General features: G+C 43.3%; 1 protein-coding gene across 5 annotated transcripts in view; it reads right to left on the bottom strand.

Annotated features, from left to right (window-relative positions):
* Positions 1-27,367, bottom strand: part of LOC126354065 (juvenile hormone esterase-like) — a 285,547-nt gene that overhangs the window by 134,731 nt on the left and 123,449 nt on the right. The window contains exons 6-9 of one of the 5 annotated variants that reach the window (XM_050003440.1): positions 24,116-24,266; positions 21,337-21,518; positions 14,794-14,923; positions 2,651-2,783 (exon numbers count right to left, since the gene is read on the bottom strand). The exons of 3 other annotated variants lie outside the window; for them this stretch is intronic. In XM_050003440.1, the coding sequence (XP_049859397.1) occupies positions 2,651-2,783; positions 14,794-14,923; positions 21,337-21,518; positions 24,116-24,266 (596 nt within the window). The remainder of the gene's footprint in view (positions 1-2,650; positions 2,784-14,793; positions 14,924-21,336; positions 21,519-24,115; positions 24,267-27,367) is intronic. One more of the 5 variants, XM_050003435.1, reaches the window with a different exon arrangement.

Genomic DNA, 27,367 nt, shown 5'->3' with positions numbered 1-27,367 from the left:
CAGTGGCTTTGCACAGCATGCCTCTCTGCTCAACTATATGATTTAGGGGGAGTACTAAGTGGGCTGATGTGTCAATGGAAACTAGCGCTGAGGAGGAAGGCGTGCTAGAGTAGTCCGAGAAGTTATGCAAAGCCACTGTGGCACGGTGGTGTAGTGGTTAGCGCATCTGCCTAGTGAACAGGAGACCCTAGTTTGAATTCCGACCTTGGTAGCCGGGCGGAGTGGACGTGCGGTTCTAGGCGCTGCAGTCGCAGGTTCGAATCCTGCCTCGGGCATGGATGTGTGTGATGTCCTTAGGTTAGTTAGGTTAATTAGTTCTAAGTTCTAGGCGACTGATGACCTCACAAGTTAAGTCGCATGGTGCTTAGAGCCATTTGAACCAAGCCGACCTTGGTACAGGTTTTCGTTTGTCGCTTCACTCTGCATATATACTTACGTCATAGATGTTTGAGACTCGAAAAGGTCTCCTGAACCATTTAGTTTCATTTGACTTATGAAAGGGTTTCAGTAGAAGTCTTTCAACCTATCCTGCATAACTTGTGCACCAGTACTCCTAAGACGCATTGCTAGAGTTGAAGCTAAAGGCAGATTGTACATCGTCGTTGGATCAGTCAGTAAGAACGTTGCTTCTTAAAGACAAAGTACAGAGTTCGAATCCCGAAACGACACACAGTTTTAACCTAACAGGGAGTTTCAAAACATCACTCGACTGCAGAGTGAAAGATTCATTCTGAAAATATGTGGGTGACTAGGTTCAGGAATGGGCGGAAATAAATATCTGTCACCGGCAAGAATAAATCGATAACAACGAAAGCTGTGAGTGAGGAGTTTACTTCGAAGTCTGTGAACACAGAAGCAGCGCCATTAAACGAATCGGTTGACGACCGACATCGACTAAAGACAACCCACTGTCTGTAGCAAGAGAGGTACAGCATTTAATACTGTACTGTATTTGCATTCTGGAGAGGCGAAGATTCAAATTTCCACCCGGAATTTCTGTAACCCAGTTGAGGTGATTACCATGACGGTTTCTTTGAATCAGATATGCTCTATTCCTGTACCGTCTCTCATCTATCAAAGTTTGTAATCCATGTCTAATGATCTCGTATCTAAGACACATTAAAACCACAACACCTCTTCCCATTCGTAGGTAGCATTATTTATACGCTTGAAGTCCCTATACATTAGGAAATGGATTACGAGAAAACCATATAAGTTTAGTTTACGAAGGGAAACATCTGTGAAATCTCGAGGGTGACAAACATCTCTAACGCCATATCATGAGGTCGTATCTTTGTTGGTAACCGTAAGTAAGTACTACATAAAGTTTGTTACTTAATTATGTATACAAAAATAGAACATTATTTACTACAACGATGATTCCTTTGAGGAATTAAAACATCGCATTGTCAGAAGGACCAGAAACTTTATTTAATCTCAATGTTTCTTAAATTTTCTTTCGTACTTCCGTTCACATTAATTTTGAGTTAATGAGAACTAGTATCGAAAATGTTCATTTTCAAACTATTACCTACATTAAAGTTTCATCATCAGTAAAAATTAAAATGCAAAATATTGTAGTATATGAAAAGTTGACTAGCCTTCTGTCTGTGCAAAAGACAAGAGTTCATTACAGATGGCTAGAAAGTTGTTTATATATTTGTATTTTACATTTCGACAAAATGCATAATTTTAACGTAAGTAATGTTTTGGTAATGAAGTAATATGTTTGACATTAGTTAGCATTGCCTCTTAAACGTGAACGTCACTACAACAGGAAATGAAAGAGATAGTAAGAAATGACTGATTTTGAAACAAAACTTTAAACTTAACTAAAATCCTTGGCGCATTTTTAATTGAAGCTTTGTTTCTGTCCCACCTAATGCATACAGTCTCTCTGAGGACAGAACTAAAATTCTGTTTCAGGCTTCAGTCAACTGAAATAATCTCCATATTAATATCACTCTCTTTCAGAATTGTTCATGTACACGTGTGCTAGAATTGTTTGTGAATTATATGAAGACATTTGCATAGCTCTATGTGAAAATTATGCTTCGCCTCACTGCTGAGGTTTCCTTAAATTGTGACTGATAAGGTGTAATTTTTGAACATTCCTAACTGATGAGGAAAATATTCTCACACTCAGCCCCTTAAATCAGGATCTGTGCACTAAAATCACAAGATTATTTCTCTATTTCATCTTCATGACAGCATAGAGGCTAAATTCAGAGCAAAACCATAAACACCACTCGCTTGAATGCTTCTGTTTAATAACACGCATGGAAAGCAGGACGTCCCTAAATACACTTTGGTTGTAGCATTCAGTCAGTCGAAAACTGATAAAGGAAGTAAGATGAAATTTATTGAGTCGTGGAGATGCTGTAGACTCCTGGGATATAAAGACACTTAGTTATAGTAAGATATGGGGTCCGATGAACAAAGCCAATGCCACTCTGCCTGCAGACAAAGATGAATTTAAATTAAAGGTGAAGAGCTACTTCTGTGTAGCTCATTCTACAAATGAAGGAACAGAGTTTAATATTTTGTATGATATCACCTTCCCTTAGTTACATGGTAGAAGGTTCGCCATTCGTATATCCTAATGAGAGACTAAATATTTTAGAAGTTATATATCAGATTCTACACTTACCCATATTTAGCAAAATTGGTCCAATATCGGAGTATATTCCTGCGTACTTTATCCTCTTCTGAGTTAGGATCCAAATTGTACTCGGTATCCTTTCTCAAGAATAGGAATGGTAGTTCACCGGAGTGAGTGACACCTGGAACAAGTGAACAATAACCGTTCTCCTAGTTGAAGACAACACAGTTTAAAATAAAAATAGACAATAATACTGGATTTCCCAGTAGTGAAAATTGTTTTAGCTTTCAGTTGTATCATATGCTATTGCATCTCGTCATTAGGAGTTTAAATTGCATTGGACACATTGCTTATAGAGTATGTATCTTACTGTTATTGTCAGTTAGTTTCTCTAAAGAGCCAGGTTGAGAGTTATTAACTTACATCTTATTTCAGAAACATATAACAAACCAGTCCTTTATCTATTGAAAATGAAAAGGTAGAAGCATGAACGTAACATTCCAAAGCATATGAAATTACATCGTTAAGCTTAAAATCCTTACATTTGATTACTTGAAGCAAAAACGAGAAGTAATGGGAAAAGTAGAGAGTATGCAAGAAATTTTATATTGGTGCATCACACAGTATATGATAATCGTTGATAGAGTATATGCAGGTATTTAAGCAGCAGAAGTCACAAGTTTCTAGTCTAATTTGATGTCTATTTACGTGTGTCGTGATAATTTACACCATCCTATTTGCCCATACCTCATTAGCCCTCGTTATTCCCCCTGTTGTGGTTTTGGCAGTATACTTCTTTACAATTTAGGCAATTCACAACGGTTCAAGAAACGTCAGTAGGTTCATGAAAGTATGGGCCTTGTCACTTTATTTAATTACTCTAGCGCTGCTATGAGCACTCACATGAGTGCACACCACTTGAGAGCAGGGTTCTCACTTTAAGCAATTTATAGACCATTGCTGCTCCACCACTTCATTTAAATAATTTAATAATGGCCACACTCACGTGTGGATTACATGAAGGTGTTTTAAGACAAATGGTGGGCAATGGCTTACGCAGCCTGGTACGCAACATGCACAAGCGTAACGAGCGTGGATGTTGCCAGTGCCTTTGACGGAGAGGTTGGCAGCTCAATTGCAGCTGTTACTTTGAGTGAGAATAGAGACTCTGGCCTCGTGTTCGGATGTGTCTGTCCAGAACCCAAAAGGTATCCCCACTACAATGCCCTAAGTTTAAAAATTGCGAGAACTTCAAAATCTACTCACTCTAAGTTTAAAATGCTGGGAAGTCCACTAATTGTCTGAACTATAGAGCAGCACTTGATGAGAACCCCATTAGGTGTCAGAACTATAGAACACTTGTCTTAAATTTAAAACTATATACCCATTGATGCAGCCTGTATAGCTGCCAAACACCTGTCACTGTCGTGTATAGTGCGGAAAAGAATAGGAGATGTGTTTACTCATGTCTTTATTTAAACACCTGGGCCCCGTACTGCGACATACCAATACGGAAGTCGCATTGCAGGCACTGGCTTGCGACAACTCCTGGTCATCGCACAATGTGCTGCCCCATCCTGTGCACGTCATGTCAGAGACTCAGCCCAGGCTGGCCGACCACATCAAACTTAGCACTAGTATCGCTCAGAGTACACAAGACGCTCTCACACGGTCCCATGCCAGTGGCAGCTCTGTCCTACATGCTACGAATCTGAACAGGCCGGCAGCATGTCATCAGTTTGGAATGTGGCACATGTTTGTCGCTAACCTAATTTCAGGGCAGGGCCACAGCTATGTAGACATGTCAGATGAAAATGAATTGCAATAGAAGGTATCTGATAAGTGCCTAGTTCGACATCGCTGAGTGTACAGTTTTCATCCACTGCTACCTAACTGGTGGCATACACAGCTTGCAATCCACCGTACATATTCCCACTGTACTTCCTCCTACTCCACAACTTGAACAGGTATGATGTACACGAATACTTGATGAAAACGAACTGGCTAATGTTCTACTAGGTGTGCGCTGAGTGGTATGTTTTATTTTCTAAGAAGGTTAGGAAGTAATATTACACTATAGACTTCAGATTTGTGCAGGTATCACTCAAAAGTATTTCTAACACTTTGTATCAGGACGATATACCCTGCACAACAGAATTAAAGGATCACATTTTCGAAACCCCGCAATTTCCACCCATCGAGATGCATTAGCTTCAAATTTGACTCAAAGGTGCCTACATCTTTCCTCTGTAATGGTGCAGAAGCATAGTGCTCTTCGACGTCACCGTTGGCCTGGACAACACTTCAAACAGCAACACATGTGAAAAAAGGTCATGGCTCAGAAGTTCACGTCACGTATAAGGTAGGTTAATGACGTAATTGGCATTAAACTTCATCACAGTTCTGTCCAACACCACCGTGGACGTGTCACACAATGGAAAAGTCGTCACAGCCCCTCTTACCCACATTTTACCCCTTCTTTTGATGCCCCTGCAATTGAGATAAGAACTGCGACACCCACCACTGAAATCACGTGTTTTTTATGAGACTCACCGCCGATCAAAACAGGCAAGAAAAGGCCCCAGCAGGTGGCATTGTTTTACAATTGCTTTCCCAGTCTGGCTGTAACATCGAATCTGATTTTTCCTCCACATAATTTTTCTGAGTTCACCTACCTCCTCAATACGAGCTTTAGCCTTCAGACAACTCGCTCATGGGTAGTTGGAATATGTTAGCTAAATCAGGCTGAAGAAAGTTGTCATGATTACTCATTGGTTAATTTCTGTTTTGCGGTTCTTAAATACACTCCTGGAAATTGAAATAAGAACACCGTGAATTCATTGTCCCAAGAAGGGGAAACTTTATTGACACATTCCTGGGGTCAGATACATCACATGATCACACTGACAGAATAACAGGCACATAGACACAGGCAACAGAGCATGCACATACCGGCACTAGTACAGTGTATATCCACCTTTCGCAGCAATGCAGGCTGCTATTCTCCCATGGAGACGATCGTAGAGATGCTGGATGTAGTCCTGTGGAACGGCTTGCCATGCCATTTCCACCTGGCGCCTCAGATGGACCAGCGTTCGTGCTGGACGTGCAGACCGCGTGAGACGACGCTTCATCCAGTCCCAAACATGCTCAATGGGGGACAGATCCGGAGATCTTGCTGTCCAGGGTAGTTGACTTACACCTTCTAGAGCACGTTGGGTGGCATGGGATACATGCGGACGTGCATTGTCCTGTTGGAACAGCAAGTTCCCTTGCCGGTCTAGGAATGGTAGAACGATGGGTTCGATGACGGTTTGGATGTACCGTGCACTATTCAGTGTCCTCTCGACGATCACCAGAGGTGTACGGCCAGTGTAGGAGATCGCTGCCCACACCATGATGCCGGGTGTTGGCCCTGTGTGCCTCGGTCGTATGCAGTCCTGATTGTGGCGCTCACCTGCACGGCGCCAAACACGCATACGACCATCATTGGCACCAAGGCAGAAGCGACTCTCATCGCTGAAGACGACACGTCTCCATTCGTCCCTCCATTCACGCCTGTCGCGACACCACTGTAGGCGGGCTGCACGATGTTGGGGCGTGAGCGGAAGACGGCCTAACGGTGTGCGGGACCGTAGCCCAGCTTCATGGAGACGGTTGCGAATGGTCCTCGCCGATACCCCAGGAGCAACAGTGTTCCTAATTTGCTGGGAAGTGGCGGTGCGGTCCCCTACGGCACTGCGTAGGATCCTACGGTCTTGGCGTGCATCCGTGCGTCGCTGCGGTCCGGTCCCAGATCGACGGGCACGTGCACCTTCCGCCGACCACTGGCGACAACATCGATGTACTGTGGAGACCTCACGCCCCATGTGTTGAGCAATTCGGCGGTACGTCCACCCGGCCTCCCACATGCCTACTATACGCCCTCGCTCAAAGTCTGTCAACTGCACATACGGTTCACGTCCACACTGTCGCGGCATGCTACCAGTGTTAAAGACTGCGATGGAGCTCCGTATGCCACGGCAAACTGGCTGACACTGACGGCGGCGGTGCACAAATGCTGCGCAGCTAGCGCCATTCGACGGCCAACACCGCGGTTCTTGGTGTGTCCGCTGTGCCGTGCGTGTGATCATTGCTTGTACAGCCCTCTCGCAGTGTCCGGAGCAAGTATGGTGGGTCTGGCACACCGGTGTCAATGTGTTCTTTTTTCCATTTCCAGGAGTGTATGTATGCCGATTACAATGTCTTGTGCAGTCTGAGAAAGAAGAAAACCATGGTTGAATAAAAGAACAGTCCTTTAGTAATGTCACACAGAACTACTCTACACATAATCTTTGTTATTGTCAAACATGTACATGCACACACAAACTGAAACTCTTAAGGAGCACTCTAGTGATTACCGAATCTTATGTAAGTGATTAGTGGAGATGGGTTGGGGGGCGCCGTGCTACCCCAATTAAACAGCCAGTGATTTCATACGCTCTATTATGGCATCCCACCGAGCGGCAGCTTGGCAGCGGCATTAAGTGGCCTTCTGCATGTTGGTGTCCCACAATGTTGACAGAGCACTGCGCCATTCAGGCAGTCACAGGCCTGTGACACAACTGCTTCCATCAATGGTGACTCCACCTCTGGGTGGTCTCAGCTAGCTGTGACCACATGCTTTGTGGCATGGCTAGCCCACCCTGCACTGTCCAGAAGGAGTCGGGCCTGTGACTTAATGGCAGCAACCCACTGCATTCTAATCAATGCATAGCGAGCTACTTACCGGGGCTGGTGCTTGTACATTGTGCAGCAGCTCCAGACACTGCGTTCTCAGGGTAGACTGCCCTTCCCTGATGCAGAGTCGAACTATGGCCTAGAAGCAGCACTCCATATGGCGCCCAAGTGACACAGCGCCAAGCTGATAGAGGTACAATACCAACACAAGTGACTCTTGTGCAGAATGGCTAGGTATTTACATGCTTCAGAGCTGCAATTGTTTGGGCTTTTCTTTGTCTCGTGGCATGTGTACGAATCATTTTGGTGGTCACCAATGTGGACAGGCTTATTGCATCTGCCACTTGGGCAGTGCTGCATCAATTGTCTCCACACCATGCCAGACAGGTTCACCTCGCGTTGGCTGCGTTATATTTTATAAAGCATGAAACCCACACTTGCCTGCAATTCAGTTCCAACCTCGGACCAGATACAGTTGGTGGATATTACAATACTCTCTCCATTAATAAGGTCCTGTCATACAGATCGCCTTAAACTGATTATCCACAGTCAAACTAGAGTGACAAGTTCAACTGCAGCTGACCCAGTTGGCTCTAACCTGCTGTTTAGTTAAAATGCTCTTACCAAATGGTTCAAATGGCTCTGAGCACTATGGGACTCAACATCTTAGGTCATAAGTCCCCTAGAACTTAGAACTACTTAAACCTAACTAATCTAAGAACATCACACACACCCATGCCCGAGGCAGGATTCGAACCTGCGACCGTAGCAGCCCCGCGGTTCCGGACTGCAGCGCCAGAACCGCACGGCCACCGCGGCCGGCTGCTCTTACCACTATGAGTCCTTGTGCACTACTTATCACATGCTCCGAGAGTTCCTTTTTCGCTTAACTTAACTTACAGTTATAGTTCTCTCTGCTGCCACTTCGCCTCTTGGAATACAGTTCACCATGATCTGAACAGTGGCTGGGTCCAAATTTCGTCTTGCATTGTGCTTCTTGTACACATGAACAAGGAGTAAGGATAAAGTTTGGCTGCAGTAGTTGATGTAACAATAGTGAATGTTGTTCCTTTCTGGCACTGATTCTTCTTGTACCGATTTAGATGCTGCATTAGCGTCTCCACGGAGATACAGGCTTCCTGCTCATTCACGAGTTTGTAAATGGACTGTATTAACTCGGGTCCTAAAGTCTGATTCGAACCAGACAGATTCGTCGTTGATATCGCTTCCATAGCTTCCTCTCACCAATACAACTGAGCCTGCGCAATGCTCAGAAGGGTCATGCGAAAAACTGTGGCAGGCAGATGAACGTAGGTCCCACTATTTCACATAATGTCTTGTATATTAGCAATACAATTCCGCCCTGTTTCTTCATTCTTTTCGCTGTTGTGAGCTCTCCCTAAGCACAGCTGGCTAGTACTTTCACTTTATCGAGGGCAGAGTGCAACCAATGTGCCTCTACGTGTTGGCAGTGCAACTCAGGCTTAATCACCTATTTCGTGCAATACTCTCCCGCTTTCTGACGCAGCAGTGACTTTACACCACAGGAGTTCTGACCCTCTTCCCTATACTGTTTGGACAATCCGCAACTTCAGTCCTTTCCACTTCTGTAACTCCGCTTCCTCCATTTCCAAGTGCCCGCTTACAAGAAGGAAGAGACGTTGGTTTTGTTTAAAAAATCTTTGACTTAATTTGCGATCTGCATTGTGTGCCACTCGTTTGCTGCGTTGTTTGTTCTACAGATTGTCACCATTTCCACCATACCGTTGGTCCTCCTGATTTCCTCCTTGTAAGCTGTCCCGAACACAGTTTTCAGAAGCTGACCTTCCGCTTCGATCCAACGTCTCTTCCTCCATGTATGCAGTATAATCCCCAGAACCTACGTCATCTCGTCTCCAAATTTCTCATAACTCCCATGTATCCGCATTTATCCCGTTGCTCCTTTGAGCACTCAGAGGCTCTTTATACCTGAATTGAAACTGTCGAAAGCTTTGTCTAGTCTTCTCGCCTCGTTCTGCATTTTCAATGCATTAAATACCAACTAGATCACCCAGTAGTGGCTGTTGATTACTAAATCTTCTTCCTTGGCGAATAGCACTCCCTTTTCCAAGAGTTGGTTGAGCAACACTTCCACTCCAACGATGACCAATGGTACGGCTACGGTCCATGCTTTATCTGTCTTGTTTCCTAAAGAACACAACCTGAGGACAGGAGTAACTATTACTCTTTCCTCTCCGTAAAAGTCTGCTATTGCCTCGCAGTAGCTTTCCTGGCATACGATATCCATATGCAATACTCGTACTTATACGTAATAAACGCAAAAACACAAATTTTATCTCCTAGGTCTTCATTTACATGTACTTCCTCTCATTGGTTCGTCTGCTCCCTCTTATGTACCTACCTTTTCGCTTTCTTCCTTCGTTCCACCCTCAAAACTCCTGGAATAACCTCTGGAGTCCCCCAGAAAGTTTTAACAAGTTCCACGTGTGCCATTGTGGTCCTTGTCGACGAGTGGATCTTGACATTAGTCGGTGAAACAGATTTCGCAACTTGGTATGGCCTTTGACATTTTGCGAAAATTTTTTCGTCTTCCCATTTGGAGTGTAGAAAATTGACAATTTTACTCGTTGGCCAGCGTTGTACTGTGTCAATCTTGCTTTACGGCTAACTGCTTTTTCTTGCTTCTCTAGTGCCTTCGTATTAGCACTGCGCACCCTATTTCACTTATCATTCTCGTGACCTCATTAAAAGATTCTCCTGTCTTACCATTCCTGGCTTTTAACGTGTCCGACAGTGACGGCATCTTGCGGCCATATGTGCTGAAGCACAAAGAAACTGATATAGGCATGGTATTCAAGTACAGAGGTATGTAAATAGGCAGGTGCCACGGTTCATCAACGCCTATGCAGGACAACAAGTGTCTGCTGCAGTTGTTAGATCGGTTACTACTACTACAATGGCGGGTCGTCAAGATTTAAGTGAGTTTGAACGTGGTGTTATAGTAGGAGCACGAGCGATGGGACACAGCATTTCCAAGGTAGCGATGAAATGGGGATTTTCCCGTACGACCATTTCACAAGTGTGCCGTGAATATCAGGAATCTGGTAAAACATCAAATGTTCGACATCCCTGCGGCCGCAGAAAGATCCTGCAAGAACGTAACCAACGACAACTAAAGAGAATCGTTCAACGTGACAGGAGTGAAACCCTTCTGCAAATTGCTGCAGATTTCCGTGCTGGACCATTAACAAAGTCAGAGTGCGAACCATTCAACGAAACATCATCGATATGGGTTTTGGGAGCTAACGGCCCACTCGTGTACCCTTGATGACACCACGACAAAAACTTTAAGCCTCGTCTGAGCCAGTCAACACCGACATTCGACTGTTGATGACTGGAAACATGTTGCCTGGTAGGACGAGTCTTGTTTCAAATTGTATCGAGGACGTGTAAGGGTATGGAGACATCCTCATGAATCCATGGACCCTGCACGTCAGCAGGGGACCGTACAAGGTGGTGGAGGCTTTGCACTGGTGTGGAGTGTGCGTTGTTGTATTGATATGGGGCTCCTAATACGTCTAAGTACGACTCTGACAGGTGACACTAACGTAAGCATCCTGTCTGGTCACCTGCACCCATTCATATCCATTGTGCATTCCGACGGACTTGAGCGATTCCAGCAGTACCATTCGACACCTCACACGTCCCAACTTGCTACAGTGTGGCTGCAGGGACACTTTTCTCAATTTAAAAACTTCCGCTGCCCACCAAACTCCTCAGACATGAACATTTTTGAGCATATCTGGGATGCCTTGCAACGTGCTATTCAGAAGAGATCTCCACCCCTTAGTACTCTTCCGGATGTATGGACAGTCCTGCTGAAATCTGGATGTCAGTTCCCTACAGCACTGCTTCAGACATTAGTCGAGTCCAAGCCACGTCGTGTTGTGGCACTTGTGCGTGCTCGCGGTGGGCTCTACATGATATTAGGCAGGTGTACCAGTTTCTTTGGCTCTTCAGTGTACTACCTCATACGCCGACAATCCTACATTCGTGACACTCCAATTGGTATAGTGTGCGTCTGCATGGTATCCTAACATTTTTCCTGTCGGTCAGTGAACTCTTTCCACTCTTCCATTAACTTGAGGATGCCTTGATGCGTAGGCCCTCAGATGTTCCACTCCTTCAATCTCATGACTCAACACCTAACTCAATGCATGGTTGGATGCATTGCGTGACACAAAATTCCTTATTGAAATTCGGAAACACTAAGACTCAACTCGTCGTCAAAGCTTCTTTCACCTTCTCAAAAGCACACTGACAATCCTCTGGCCAAACAAAGTGTGAACCCATCTCCAGCAATTGCAATAATGTCGTGGCATTACCTAGAAATCCTTTTACGAACCTTCTATAATAATTCGAGATGCAAAGGTACGATTGCAGTGTCTTTGACGATTCAGGTACAGGATATGTATGTACCGCTTTAATTAACCTTTGGTACACCTCAACCCCACATTTAATACGAACGTTACCAAGGTATTCCACTTCTTCTAACACAAAATTACCCTTCTCTGTACTCAACATTGAACTTGCTGAACCTTAAGAATACCTCCCATAGGTGTTTTATGTTCTGCTACATGTCACTCGTAAAGACGACTCAAGATACACCAAGCATTGATGAATTTTTAAACCTCTCATAACCCCGTCCAGCAATCTCTGAAACGTTGCAGGTTCGTTTTTCACTCCAAAATGTACCCTCCAGAACTGCTAATGTTACCAAGGTGAAGAAAATGTTGTTTTTAGTCAGTTCTCTGGAGCTACTTCTAGTTGATAGGAGCTGTTTTTTGAGCCCATCGTCGAAAATTGATTGCAGTGGCCTAAATAGTACGTAGTTTCTATGATGTTAAGCAAAGCGTATGGCTCTCAAGTGTCCATAATCGCAACGAAACCTATTTTTTCGTGATCCATCTTCTCATTTTTTTTGGGAATTCGGACAATTTGTGCCCACACCCCCACTCTCCTCAATAATGTCTGATTGATGATTTCCTCCAGAATTGGCTGCAATTACCTCAGTAATCTATATGTTTTGCGATAAGTCAGTGATTCATTCTGTGTATTTGGTACTGCATAATATGCACTGGTGACAAAGGCCCTTTTGGAAAAAAAAACAAATCCTTAAACTACAACAGTAATTATTCCACTTGTTTCTTGCTGTTCCAGGATATCCTTGTTAGCCATTAACAACCCTTGTGTTAACCTTAAATCCTTGGCACTGAAATTATGCACTAACACAGGTAACATTTTTTCCGCATTTACCTCTTGTTTGCATGAAGCCCTTCTACTCAATAAGCAAGTTGCCTGATCGAACACTTCATTTACTTCCAACGGTTGTACCACACACAGCATCCTTGCCGGTAGCCTAGACTTAACATTCTTAGTGTGATTGTTCATGGTTAAAGCGGTTTGTGATACTCGACAGATTCCCCTTGTGACGTTGCTACATTGGCAACAGTTTCGGCCTGTTCATACATTTTTCCCTCAAGTTCCGCCACAAGTTCAATTTTTGCACAATTCTGATGGAAAAAATTCTCTCCACAATCATCTCATAACACGGACTCCCATACGGCACAGTTCAATTTTCGCACACTTCTGATGGAAAAAATTCACTCCACAATCATCTCATAACACTGACTCACATACGGTACAGTTTATACACATTGTCTGAACTGAAACGTACCCAGGAAAAAATCCATGTCCACTGATTCCAGGAGCGTGAAATATTTATCGCCGATTCCTTGCAATCTATACCATGTTGGCTTCCACTGCTTATGCTCCACCAGGTCCCCTTGGCAATTGACACATATGCCCATCAACATCCTGCAAGACCTCTTCCCCACTACTCATGTCACCGCACGATTCACCTCTGCATACGATTTTATAACATATAGGAGTAATTTTACTGGGAGTGCCTGTAATTGGACCTCAGGCTCCCGTTGACGCATTCTGTCAGCAGTGAAAAAATCAGCCAGAGCCCCTGTTTGCACTGTTAGTGATATTTCCGAAGACAAACCTCTTAAAAATGCGTCAAGCATCCTCTGCCCAGCCTCCCGTAAAATTACTTCCTTCACCAAAACATCCTGCCCCAATAGTATGTACAACCGCCAATCTTTCTTATCCTATTCGCGTATTCTTCTAGTGATTCACCATGCTTCGGTGCCATGCCCAACTGTTCTCTAAAATATTTGGGACTGTTATGCTTCCTACACATTTGAACTAACCCCGTTTTAAATTCTTCAGATGTCTCATTTCCCTTGAGAGCCTCTGTACACCACTCTTAAGCTTTTGCTTCTCCAGTTAATCTTAATTTTGCTACCCTCAAAATTCCATGGCAGACCGTCATTCCATCTCTGCCAAACTCCTAAGATCCTCCACAGGCGCTACCACATCCTAGGTTGGGCTACAAGAGAAAAGATCAGTTAAACTCACAGCTGACAAATCCACACTTTGCTGTATCGACTGCGCTTCTAATAGACCATGCAACTCCTTATTAACTGCTTTTAACTGTGCTACCATTTCCAGTAACAAGGCTGGAGAGAGAGGTGGTGGGGTACAGGATGGTTGGCGGAGGAGGGGGGGGGGGGGTGATGATTTTAGGGGACGTGCGTCGACCCTCATGATACAGACAAAGGTAGACGAACTAGTAACAGCAAACTTCCAATTCTAATAAAAACTGTGAAATAGTGTCTGAGGTTTCATGCATCTTTATTCCCGATCTGATGCGTACAGTAGCGCAGCAGAGCGGCCAGGAGACGGTGGCGGATTTGTAAAAACAGTTCAATGTACGAGAGAGGACGCTTGGCTGGTAACATGCGACTCGCACGTATACTGATAATATAGGAACTGAGTCACAAGACAATTATATATTTTATTATGTTTCTGTTTGAACATATTTACACAGGCAAAACCGTAAAATATAAGTGATGTCGTTATTTTAAACTGAGAAACGACAATATTTGTAGGGTATTCGTTCCTAAATATGGCGTTTTTTCTCGTAAAAGAAAATTCTGTTTGCAGCTGAAGCAATGTGCGATACATTATCACCCATACAAGATGATTTCCTGTATTGGAATCTGTGAAGTTGTCTAGAATGAAATTATTTACTTCTGAGATTGTTGAGGCTGAATTAGTGACAATGTTGGTTAGTAGTGTAGACAAAGTTGGTGATTACGAAGAGATTAAGTGACTGAGAAGCTCATCGAGGACCTAGTACGTTAAGAAAGCGCAAAATTAGACAAAAAAGGGGTGGAACAACCGCTAGATAATTGGAGATCTTGACTGTAGATGATTTTTTCCAAACTACATCTTGTGGTAAAGAAATCTGCAAATTTAGTAGTACACTGAAACTTAACGTTCGTCAATTATCCGACTATGGCCTGCATGTAAACACGTTACTTGAAGTTCTTTGTACTTACCCCATTCTGTGGCATTCACATGTTCACCGCGGTAGTCAAACTCATAATAGAACACTGGCAAGTCAGTGATTTCAGTCACTTTCCTTACGAGAACGTCAGTAGGCTCGAAACTTCCCTTGTCGAGGTCGAACTGTCTCAAGGAAAAAAAAGTAACTAGTTATTTGTATCATAGGTACACTGAGATGAATCAGGCAAACTTTGCACTTTATTTGCAATAATTGTGTTCTCTTAAGACTACATTTAGCTTCACATGTATCAAATGAAAGTATGGAACTGATTTGCATTCGATGGGCAGTTGTGTAGTAAGACAGCTGTTACATAAGTTGTAATGGTGACAGGATTGCATTGTGTGACCGTTAGACACTATGAGCACAAAGTACCATGCAGAATACCACAAGAATACTCATCAGTGAGAAACATAGAAGCACTATTGAGTTCAGTACAATCTGAAGGATAGAAAACTACAGTGAATAAAACAACATCTCTCCACAGATGAACCGATTTATGCCTTTTTTAAGTGCGTAATGAATACTGCTCGATGTCTGAAGAAGAAAACGTACTCAAAATTAATATAGCTATTACAAACGCCTGTAAATGTTCAGTGCATAGCGATATATGAATAATATTTACAGAGAATGTAAAAGACAGTTCAAAATTATTTTTTCATACTTCATATTTGTTTTATATGTGACAACATCTAAGCGATAATCCATTTCATACCTTAGATTCTGGAGTATATATGGAATCACCGACATGAGCGCATTAGCAACGCACATTTTGAGTTCTGTAATTACGAGAATTTCTGTAAAACAGGCACATACGGATGTTTCACATAATCCTATCAACAGAAATCCGCAGCTTCAGGTCCAGAGATCAAAGTGTTCAGAGCAGAACACAGTGTCGGCGTGTCCAGTACGACCAGTCCTAAAATTCTGAAGAATTGTGCGAACATCTATGCCATTATGACACTCATAAAGATCGAAATTTTGAACGGCTTTTTACGTCCTCTAAAATCCTTAGCGATACATCGCTAGGCATTATATACTTATAGCCCTTTGTAATACATATATTCATTTTGTGTTGTCTTATATAACACACGAATGTGGCAGACAGTCGCAGATTCAGAACCATCAAAATTCTTTAAAATAAATACATTGCCTGACAAAAAAGTGAAGCGCCCCGAAGGATAGGAGGAAACGACAACAAAATTTATGGTTTGAGGGGTCATGCAATGTTTTAGCGATTAAAAAGTCGGATCAGAATCAGAAAGAACTTGGCGGCACCGGCCCACTCATGACTATGCCGCTACACCTCCTGTGGCGTGGGTGATGCACTGATTCTGTTAAGAAGAGTGTAATAAAACCTGCCCACAACTGTTGTAACTGCTTCGTGATATACTGGATACCGGCACTGGGACTGAGTTTACGTCCGAGGTGGTCCCACAAAAGTTCTATCAGGAACAGATCTGAGGGCCTTGCTGACCACAGGAGTCTTTCGGACAGTACATAAAGTCACGTGCCATGTGTGGATGAGAATTGTCCTATTGAAAAATGGCACTGCGATGCTGTCGCATGAGAGACAAAGCATGAGGACGCAGAATGTTCGTGACGTACTGTTGTGCCGTGAGAGTTTCTTCATGGCAATCAGTCGTGCACTAACGTCATAGCCGATTGGTTCCCAAAGCATGACTCCGTGTCTCTCAAGAACATTTGAAGAATGGAACCTTTTACCAGGTCGACGCCATATTCGGCCCGGAGTCATCACTGAACACAATACGACGCAATTCATCAACAGTCCCCTCTTTCTGGTCACGCTGTTGCAACTCCTTACGCAGTTCTTTGTGTTGTGGTGCTGACGGGAGCCTACGCGCTGGATGGTAATTCCTTAGTGAGGCTGCTGCTCATCTGCGAACAGTGGTGTGGCATGAGAAAGAATCTTGCAGGGAGCGCATTACTTGTTTTCGGGAGATAGACCCAAATGTGAAGGGTTTACGATGTGCTTGGCGTACAAAAATTGCGAGGCTTCTTTGTGATGGTCTACCAGAATCTTATCGACGAGTAGACCAACCTTCACATTCCCATGCAGTCCAATATGAGGCCACTATCGCACACGAATGCCCCCCAAAAATTTGGATATTGCATGATTCTACCAGATGGACAAATAGAGACCCACAATCAGATCCCTTTCAAATTCCTTCAGGTACTGATAACGCTCTCTCACATAGGTATGCAGCTTCTTCGTGTTCCTGACAGCTATAATCCAACATCCGACACTGTTCATGCCCCTTGTTACCAGACCTGGTAACAAAATGAAGCATTAGCAACATTATAGCACTCTGATGGTCGTTCCACCTATTACAGAGAATTGCAACTCTGATCATTTACACACCGGCTGATTGTGTGTTCGTGTTCGAAGTTCGACTGAGATCCTACCGTGGTTTCTGGGAGCTTCACCTTTTTTGTCAAGCAGTGTAGATCTCGTCATTTTTCAGGTCAATATTTCCTCCACCCCAGGTTGACATTTAAAGGTATTTCGGGTTATCAAAAATACTACGGTAAGAATTTTACTTTGTAACGTTTGCAAGGACATACAGTCTCCCGAAACTCTTTCTAAACTGTCAGTGATTTCTTATTACGCCACAACATCGTCGATGGCACATTAAATCATAATCGGCCTTCCTGCTTTCCTTCTTGTGGTAGCACATGGATTCTTGAACTAGTGTGAAAATGTATAATGTTTTATTTTTTTAAATAAAGATAAATAAAGAAACAGTTGCACAAAATGGGTATTTGACGTTTTGAAATTCTCTGTCCTGATTTGTCTCCTGATGTCTTAAAACTGCTAGAAATTATTTATTGCAGTTTTGCAGCCTTTGAATCTACATCTACATCTACACCTACGTGGCTGCTCTGCAAACAGTGGTGATGTGACTCATTATTATAGAAATCAAAATAAAGTACCTATCCTTTCGTGATCTCCCATGAGATTTTTTTAAAGTTAAAAACGAAAAACATTAAAAATAACTTAATTACATGGTGGAGGGTTCATCGAACCACCTTCATACTAAGTCTTTATTATTCCTTTCTCGAACAGCGTGGGGTAAAGACGAACAACTATATCTTTCCTTGAGAACTCTGATTTGTCTTATTTTATTATTATGATCGTATCTCCCTATGTAAGTCGGCGTTAACAAAATATATTCGCACTCAGAGGAGAAAGTTGGAGATTGAAATTTCCTGGGAAGATCCCGCCGCAACGAAAAAAGTCTTTGTTTTAATTTATTTCCACCCCAAAATCTTGTATCATGTCCGTGACCCTCTCTCTCCTATTACTCGATAGTATAAAACGTGCTGCCATTCTTTCAACTTTCTTGATGTACTCCGTTAATCCTGTCCGTTAAGGGTCTCACACTGCGCAGTAGTACTCAAAAAGAAGACGGACTAGCATAGTGCAGGCAGTCTCTTCAGTAGATCTGTTGCATCTTCTAAGTGTTCTGCCAATAAAACATAGCCGGCCTGGTGGCCAAGTGGTTCTAGGCGCTACAGTCTGGAACCGCGCGACCTCTACGGTCGCAGGTTCGAATCTTGCCTCGGGCATGGATGTGTGTGATGTCCTTAGATTAGTTGGGTTTAAGTAGTTCCAAGTTTTAGGGGACCGATGACCTGAGAAGTTAAGTCCCATAGTTCTTAGAGCCATTTTAACCATTTGAACCAATAAAACTTAGTCTTTGGTTCGCCTTCCCCACAGCATTTTCTGTAAGTTTTTTCCAATTTAAGTTGTCCGTAATTGCGACTCGTCGGTACTTAGTTGAATCGGCCGTTGGATTTGTTTGATTTATCGTGTAACCGAAGTTTTACTGATTCCTTTTAGTACTCATGTGGATGACCACACACTTTTTCATTATTTACGTTCAATTGCTAATTTTCGCTCCATACAGATATCTAAATCGTTTTGCAATTTACCCTCTAGTATCTTTCACGTAGGTCCAGGGTCGCAAGTGCTGCATGATTTCTAGGTCGTATTCCTATATCGAATTTCAAACACGGGATGTACTAGGTTTTTTTTTTTTTTTTAATTCCTTGTGTGTTTACTTCCGATGTTACACATCACAAGTTCTCGTGGCGGACGGACTTTTTCTGTAACTATGACTCTGAACCTTCGACCAATTTTCTGCAGCAATCCTGTGCCCATAAGTGCGAACTAAGTACGAACGCTCCTGACTGTCGTAACCAGTTTCCCCTTCAGCGAACAAAAGCTATAACTGGTGTAAATCTCTTTCACGAACCGAGAGTCGACCCAAGGACCTTTACATTTCGTGGGCAAGTTCTCTCCCCTATGGGCTATCCATGCACGACTCACGACCCGCCCCCACAGCTTCACTTCTGCCTGTACCTCTCTCCTACATTCCAAACATCAGCTGGTTGTCAGTAGTAATAGCGTAGCTCAGTCGGCAGACTTGCCCGCAAAATTCAAAGGTCCTAGGCTCGACTCTCGGTCCATCGTATAGTTTTCATCTGCCAGGAAGTTTCGGTTCAGCCCACATTCCGCTTCGGGGTGGAAGTTCATTCGCGAAGCTGTTAGTGACAAAAAAATGCTTCAGCATGCTTTATTACTCTTACGACACCCTTTCTACTACTTCGATTTTTATAAACATTTTTCATTTTCCAACTCAGGGTCGGAGGCTAAGGACCCAACCTGTTGTAAAATCGATTTTTTTATCAACAAAATACCAGGCGAGCTGTTAGTGACGATGAGGGGATTCCAATTGGGAATATCTGGGAGGGGATTTCCAGTTTCGTCATTTGCCTGACAACCGAGGAAACACCCCGAAAACTATAGTCAGCACAGTAGGATTGGAGTTACTTGTAATTCATTCAGCTACATATTTCATTTTACATTGCTACGCTACTTGACTTGCCTTACCACTAAAAAATATAGTTGTTGGCTTTGCTTTTGTTTCGATGTCGACTATAATAATGTAATAACTCACAGCGGTTCTATTTGGAGAATACTCAGTCACGTGCCAGAAGTATGTAAGAGGAATTACGGTAAACCTAAAACCAAAGCGACGAATACGAGCTTGAATCTCGGTACTCCCAAATTTGAGTCATGTTTTGAACCAGTAACCTTATTGATTAGTCCTGTTATCAGAGAAGATACATTACGTCAGAGAATGCTAATAGCAATCCTGTTCTATTAGCTATATAAAAACTGTTTTAACTTGAATGTACGATGCTGAGCGTCGAGACATCTCTAGGCGACATGACAAATAAGAGGGGCAGACAAATGAAAACCGCGCACCCGCCACAACAGGACCACGGAATGGTTCTATTGAAACGTAATCACCACACCTGTTAAGACCACTGTTTATGCCACTGAGAGACGGGACGATCAATGCCTGTTTCGTTAAACGCGGTCGGATGCTGACGGATCCACAACCGCACCCACTCTTGCACTTCTTCGTCCGACTGAAACCGACGTTCGAGTGTGTCTTTCTTCAGGTCGACAAAGATGTGCAAATCACACGGTGGAAGATCCTGGCTGTACGGAGGATACTGCAGTGTTTCCCAGCCAAATGTCTGAAACGTAGCCTTCATCCGACTGTCAGTATGCGGGCGCGCATTATCGTGCATCAGGATGATTCCGTCCCACAGCATTCCTGGACGTTTTGACATTATGGCGAGCCCCAGTTTCTACAAAGTGTCTTCGTAGTACTGTGCACTGATAGTTGTTCCACGCTCGAGGAACTCGACGAGCAGAGGATCCATCATATTGTATGGTGACGTCCACGCTTCACACACACACACACACACACACACATAAACACACCCACACACTCACACACATACACGCTTGCGATGGCACGATGGCACAGTGCCAGTCGGACGAAGGCTACTCTTCGACGATTTGATAATGAAACACTACAACATCCGCTGTACAGATCGGATCTTTCACCGTGTGATTTTCACATCAGTGACGATCCGAAGAAGGAAGAAAGACAAGCATGGAAGTCGATTTCAGTCGCACTAGGAAGTGCAAGACTGGGTGCGGTGCCGGCCGGAGTGGCCGAGCGGTTCTAGGCGTTACAGTCTGGAACTTATGATTAGTTAGGTTTAATTAGTTCTAAGTTCTAGGCGACGGATGACTTCAGAAGTTAAGTCGCATAGTGCTCAGAGCCATTTGAACCATTTTGAAACTGGGTGCGGTTGTGAATCCATCAATCGCCGACCGCATTTACCGAAACAGGCACTGAACGTCTCGTCTCCTAGTAGCATAATGCGTTAACGCGTGTGATGGTTACTTTTCAATGGAACCATTCCAAGGTCCTGTGCTCGTTTGTGGTCGGTTTGCATTTGACTCATCCGATAGCAGATCTTTTCACAAACATGAATTAACATATTATTTCTCATTTAGTAAATAATAGTGAAGGCTTGCCACCCATAAAGAATGCTCAATTGACAATGTAAGGTACGGTGCAGAATTTCAGACACGTGTGATCATTACTTCTCCCACTGCACGCTAGTGGATGTAACAGTTACTCACATACACCAGAGCGTCTGGATTATCTGCAGAGATAGTGTCGTTGCCGAAGTAGAACTCCCTCACTTTGGCTGCTGCAGCTTGTTGTTCCTCTACTGTTGACAGGTGCAGACAGGGCCCCACCGACTCCACGAACTGCCTGTTGAGGGTGTTGATCTTATTAGGCTGGTAAAGTATCCCAAAGCCTGAAACAAAAACAGACAGCAATAAGTACCGAAACTAGATTCGTGCACGATGCAGGTTTCAGCACACTCAGGCAATATCTCACTGCCTGGCCGTTGTAGGCCATGGGGCTAGACCTCCTGAGCCGTCAAGGTGACGAGCTGACAAGGGACTGATCTCAACTATCATGCCGAAGTCGGCAGTAATTTTTTTTGGCACACATAGTTAACGCCACTACAAATACATAATATAAATTTCAGCTGCCAATACACACTGCAAGTTTATTTGCTGGCTTGACGCCTTCCAAGAAAGTGATACCTGGTTATCGCTAGCTGTTGCTATTGCCCACCTGGTGCACATTATCGGGAATTGCAGCCCTAGCATTATCTCTGCAGCACTCGGTGAAGAGGCTTTGCAAAAAACGGAAGCTGGTTTGTATCTTGAGATTCTTTCGTTTGGTCCATGTTTGCAAAAACAACAATATGGGATTGTGGGTCCGCCTTGCTGCAAAACACTATTGTTTTATGTTCTTCCGAACCTAGTTTCAGCGACAATATCGAAATCATCAGTAGGTTTTCCTTTGTTTGAAAAGATGCAAAATTAACATTGTTAGAAACATTACAAAACGTTATCATATGTGTACTGTTTGGTTCCAGATATTGTATTATATGAACACTTTTAAAACACCTTATTTACGTCACAACATGGTTTCTACATTAGTTGACGTTTTCCCGGCATATTTCCTTTGTTTAGTTGCCATTTATTTAGCATACAGCGCGTCATCTGCAACTCCATTACCGGCTATTATTAACATAATTAACGTAAAGCGTTGCTGTGCACAGATCAGTGCATTTTTTAGTCAGCGTCACAATGATCTTTAGTTCCAATCACTGATACACTGATGTTTTATTTCCTCTGTTCCAAATCTGATTATTTATTGAGACTCCATTCACCAATCTTGGTGGTCCATCAGTACCGACCGACCGCCTTGTCCTCCTCCGCCGGTGGCGTGATTGGATACAATAAGTAGAGGTATGGGGATAGCACTGGAGATCAGAAACGGAGAGAGTCCTAGACTAATGTTTCGTGTGGCATACTTTACAAATCAAGCCACCATTGCTACATCAGTGCAAACGGGCTTCCTTTGTTCCCACTGTAGTTCCATGAGTATGGCGTATCTGGTAATTGTGACACTGCGGCCGCTTCATGCTCGACTTTTTCTCTTTTACTGAAGCATGTAGGAGTTCAAGGCTAGTCGTAACTTACTATAACCATGGAAGATGAGAAAACGAGTAACAAGTCGTTAAGGCCCATTCTCTGGATCAGATAGCCTAACGAAGCTGTGTTTTGTGAGACTGTACAGTGTGTGAGTCGAAAACTGCATGATGCAGTGTACACAGTTCCAAATGTGTTCCATTAGAGAAATGATATCTGCAATAGGTAAACAGACATACACAGGGTGACTCACCTAACATGACCACTGGAAACACTTCCCAAACTACAACAAAAACTGAATAAACAATTCTGCAGACCGAAAGTGAGAAGAAGGGCTGGTGTAAATGGTTAATGCAAACCACTGAGAAATGCACAGACTTATGATATTCAACACATACTTAATTTATTTTAAAGGGAAGATTAATAATACTAGTTCTCAATTTTAAAAAAGCATAAGTATGTATTGAAAGTCATACTTACGTGCATTTCTCAGTGGTTTGTATGAACCATTGACACCAGCCCTTCTTCTCACTTTCGGTCTGCAGAATTGGATATTCCGTGTTTGTTGTAGTTTGGGAGGTGTTTCCAGTGGTCATGTTAGGTGAGTCACCCTGTATAGAACGGTATTCGCTGATAACTGATCAGTCATTATATTAGTACAGAATGATCCTCAGCCCTAATGGATGCTTATACCATTTGGACACTGCTCTTGAAATTGGATATAAAGCCGAAATCATGAGTCTGTGAAGTAACTGATAATAATTTACAAACTAACGGCGGAAATTTCTTTCAAAAAAGATGTGTATGTAGCGGCAATGCCACGAATCCGCGCCTAAACTTGCTAACTCGTGTACTCGCTCTCGTTTCTGAGCGAGTCTAGTCTACTTGTGGGTTGGGTTGTTTGGGGGAAGAGAGCAAACTGCGAGGCCATCGATCTGAGTCCACTTGTACCCGACAACACACGCCAGTGACAGTTGGGCAGTGGCGACGACTCACTATTCGAGCCTTGGAGCACACTGAGATAGAGTTCATAATGACGTCATATCCCTCAAAAGAGTATACAGAGCTCATTTCTGATCAGTACTAAGCACCACCGTAGGGCGACCCTCTCTACCACACGGGCCAGGCCGCAAGCAAAAAGAGCTAGTGGGCTCAACCAGCACCACGTACTACTATAACCGAAATAGGAAAATAGGACCGCGCTTACATTTACTCATTCATTTAGCAACGCGAGATTACATATGTAGGCCTCCTTAACCTTTAGTTACAATCACACTGTAGTTTACAATGAAACTATTAATATTTTATCGGTGATTACGGTATATCCCAGAAGTTTGTACTAATATTATTACATCATTTTAGGGATATGGTGCACTCCTCTGGTGTATAATTTGTAGATACGTACCACCTTCACCGGAAGTGACGCCTGTCATGATGGGCACTTGCAGGAAACGGCCATCGATGAGCGGCTGGATTGGAGGTTCTGAGATGAAAGCACCCTCATGCTCTGCTTCGATGTGCGGTGACCAGAGAGCATACGAGTATAGCAGCTTCTCCTGAAACCAAAAACTTGTTCTCGGAATAGTTACATTAGTTACTTCCACATTGTAAACAATGCATTAACAAAAAGTGAGTCCATGAAAAATATTCTTCTAGTTTCCAGCTATCCTGGTGCCCGTAACCGGGCTCTTTATTGCCAGTCTCATGAAAATCTTGCATTGTCAACATATTTACTGCCACGAGTGGATCTACTTACACTGAGCTATTATTACAGGCTTCTAGCCGTTGTAGAGGAGACTTGACAGACGAAGTTCTAATAAGGAACCGTGTAAGGTGTCAGGCAAATCCAACACCTTCCATGAAAACCCTGACATGATAAGCAAATCCAGTAGTATGTCACATAGCTCCAAATAAATCGTGACATTAAATTAACCAAAGTGATACGAGTAATGAGTGAGCAAATGGAATACCACAGACTAACACAAGAATGCCTAAATGCATGTCGTACCTTCCCACCGTGAAACCGACGCAGTTCAGAGGGGAGAAACGAGAACAGAAGCCGAGAGCAGAACCGTGTTAAGCTAGAAGGCCCTACGATAAGGGACAGAATGGACACCCACGTCGGCAGCCTACCGCTAAGACTACCACCCGCACGTTTTAGCGTGAGACCTTTTCGCGTCTCTGTTACGTCAAGGACCACCCCCAGCCCATGTTAAAAGATAGAGCCCTCCAGAAGAACAGTATAGATCTCACGATAACGCTAAAAGGACCACACCAGCTGCAGGTCTTAGCGTGAGACTTTTTCGCGTGTCTGTTACGTTGCAAACTTTAAAAACATTGCCCCACCACGAAAAGATAACGTTTCTCATTGGATAGACAGAATTTTTGTAGGCGGAGCTTAAGGTTAACATTGAGACCCTGATTGGTCAGATGAAAACACAGCCAGATAGTTTTTTTTAAACCAACTTCGGTAAATTGTAGTATGGAGAAGTTAGGAGAGGAGAGTTAGTTCCGAGACGGCGAGCTGGATGGCTGCTGCGCCGGCCGCCGCCCCCCTGACGAACACCGACAAGGTAATGAACGCACGCGATGCCGCAAAACAGCGCATAAAGCTTCACTCAGAACTCCAGAAGTCTCATCTGTTACACCTCCTTTTTGCGTCGATCGTCAATTAAAGCTCATGGTGTTCACATTTGCCACTTGAAGTAAAGATATGAAACGCGACGATTTTTCTGTTATATAGTTATTGATAAGCCACATCAGCCACTGTAATTTACGACAAGCTAGATAAGTTATTAAAGATAATTGAGGGTCACTGTTGACCATTTTGATAGTTTTTCTCTTTTGTGAAACTTTATTTAAACCTAGATTATAGATGTGATATGGCGTAGTTCATCCTTAGATCCATTGTAGAACTTGGAAACCCACCCAGGGAATATTCGTTCACATTTTTGTTGAACGCAGTTGGTTTTTACCATCCTGTATTGAAACATTTCCTTTTATCAATAGTGCAATTTATAAACAATGTTTTGTGAGTAGATTAAAATTTCCAGTGGTAAACTTAACTGCTTTTTCGACGTTATTTTACCAGCTAACTAAAAATAGGAAAACCTTGAACCCCTTCCACTAAATTTAGTTAGTATTAAGATTCTTTTTTCAGGGAATGCAGTGGAGCTGACGCTGAGATCATTTGGTATTTGGTTATATCATCGCTAGTCTCACTGAACTCTTCTGAATTCTACATGTCATGTGTGGTCTGGCGTCTCCTTACCAGCAACAGGTCCCAGGTTCAAACTAGTCAATTCCCTAAAAAACACGCTCAGAGCGTCGTTGCGCGAAAGTGGTAGGGAGACACGATATAAGACAAACATACACCACCATGAATGTTTATAACCGTACCCATTAGTGCAACGTTTGAATATGAAATTAGTTTGAAGATCGGATAACTTTTAAATATCACACTTCAAGGTATGCACATCAACTGGGAGGACTCAGTCACCATTCTAATTATGACACCACATATCATTTTCATATGACTACAGCAACGGCTGCAAGAAACTGGGACACTGCTCAAAAGAATTAGGGATATATGGCTTTGGGGGGCTGAAGTGCTCCACTGGGCAGAAATTGAGGACTGTGTTTGTTACCAAATTATACCTTTATCTTTCACAAATTAATCCATTAATATTTGTATAACTGCGCTTTGTAATTTTATAGGTAATGCTATCTTATTTTAACTTATCCCTCTAATTTGTGTCCCGTATTACAATTGTAGGTTTGAAGGTGATCAAGCGATGACCGAAACCGGTCACTTTTTAATAAATGTACCTTACGATCTAGAGTATTATAATTAATTTTAAATAAAATCAAGTGTATGAGCAGACCAGTTGCTTATTTTGTACATCTTATAACGCTCTACGAACATCTTGATGCCTAAAGTATATTCGGTTCCAGAGACGGGACGTGCTATCCCTCTGCCGCTAAACACTGTCGTCCTCTTTAACTCCGTAGTCTCATCTGTTCAGCTCTCAAACAGCCCAATGTGAGTTGACATATCAGAAAAGGGCCTGAGGCCTGAACAGCCAAGTGTCAGCATGCGAAGGTCGTCGAATGGTGTGTACGTTTTTACTAAACACACTGAAGTGCAGATTGCGGTAGTATCTCGTACGCAAGGGATAAAAGGGCGGTGCAATGTCCGAGCTGTCGCTTGTACTCAGTTGATTTACGTGAAAAGGCTTCCGACTTGATGATGGTCGCACGACGGAAATTAACAGAATGTGAACGCAGAATGGCTGTTGCAGCTACAAGCATGGTACCTTCCGCTTCGGAAGTCGTTTGGTAATTCAATATTCCGAGATCCACAATGTCAATAGTGTGCCGAAAATATCACATGTCAGTCGTAACCTCTCACTACGCACAACTCAGTGGCCGACAGCCTTCGTTTACCGAACGGAGAGCAGTAGCTTTTTCATACAGGTGTCAGTGCTAACAGTCAAGCAACACTGCGTGAAATAACTGCAGAAATCAATGTGGGACGTACAACGGACGTATGTGTTAGTGTGGCGAAATTTGTCGTTAGTGGGCTATGGCACCGGACGACCGACGCGGGTGCCTTTGCTAGCACCACTAATCGCCCCTGCGCCTCTCCCGGGCTCGT

Source organism: Schistocerca gregaria, chromosome 3 (assembly GCF_023897955.1).
Source record: "Schistocerca gregaria isolate iqSchGreg1 chromosome 3, iqSchGreg1.2, whole genome shotgun sequence".
Classification (NCBI taxonomy): Eukaryota; Metazoa; Arthropoda; class Insecta; order Orthoptera; family Acrididae; genus Schistocerca; species Schistocerca gregaria.
The sequence above is the reverse complement of the archived record's forward strand: the minus strand, read 5'-3'. Positions and strand labels throughout refer to the sequence as shown.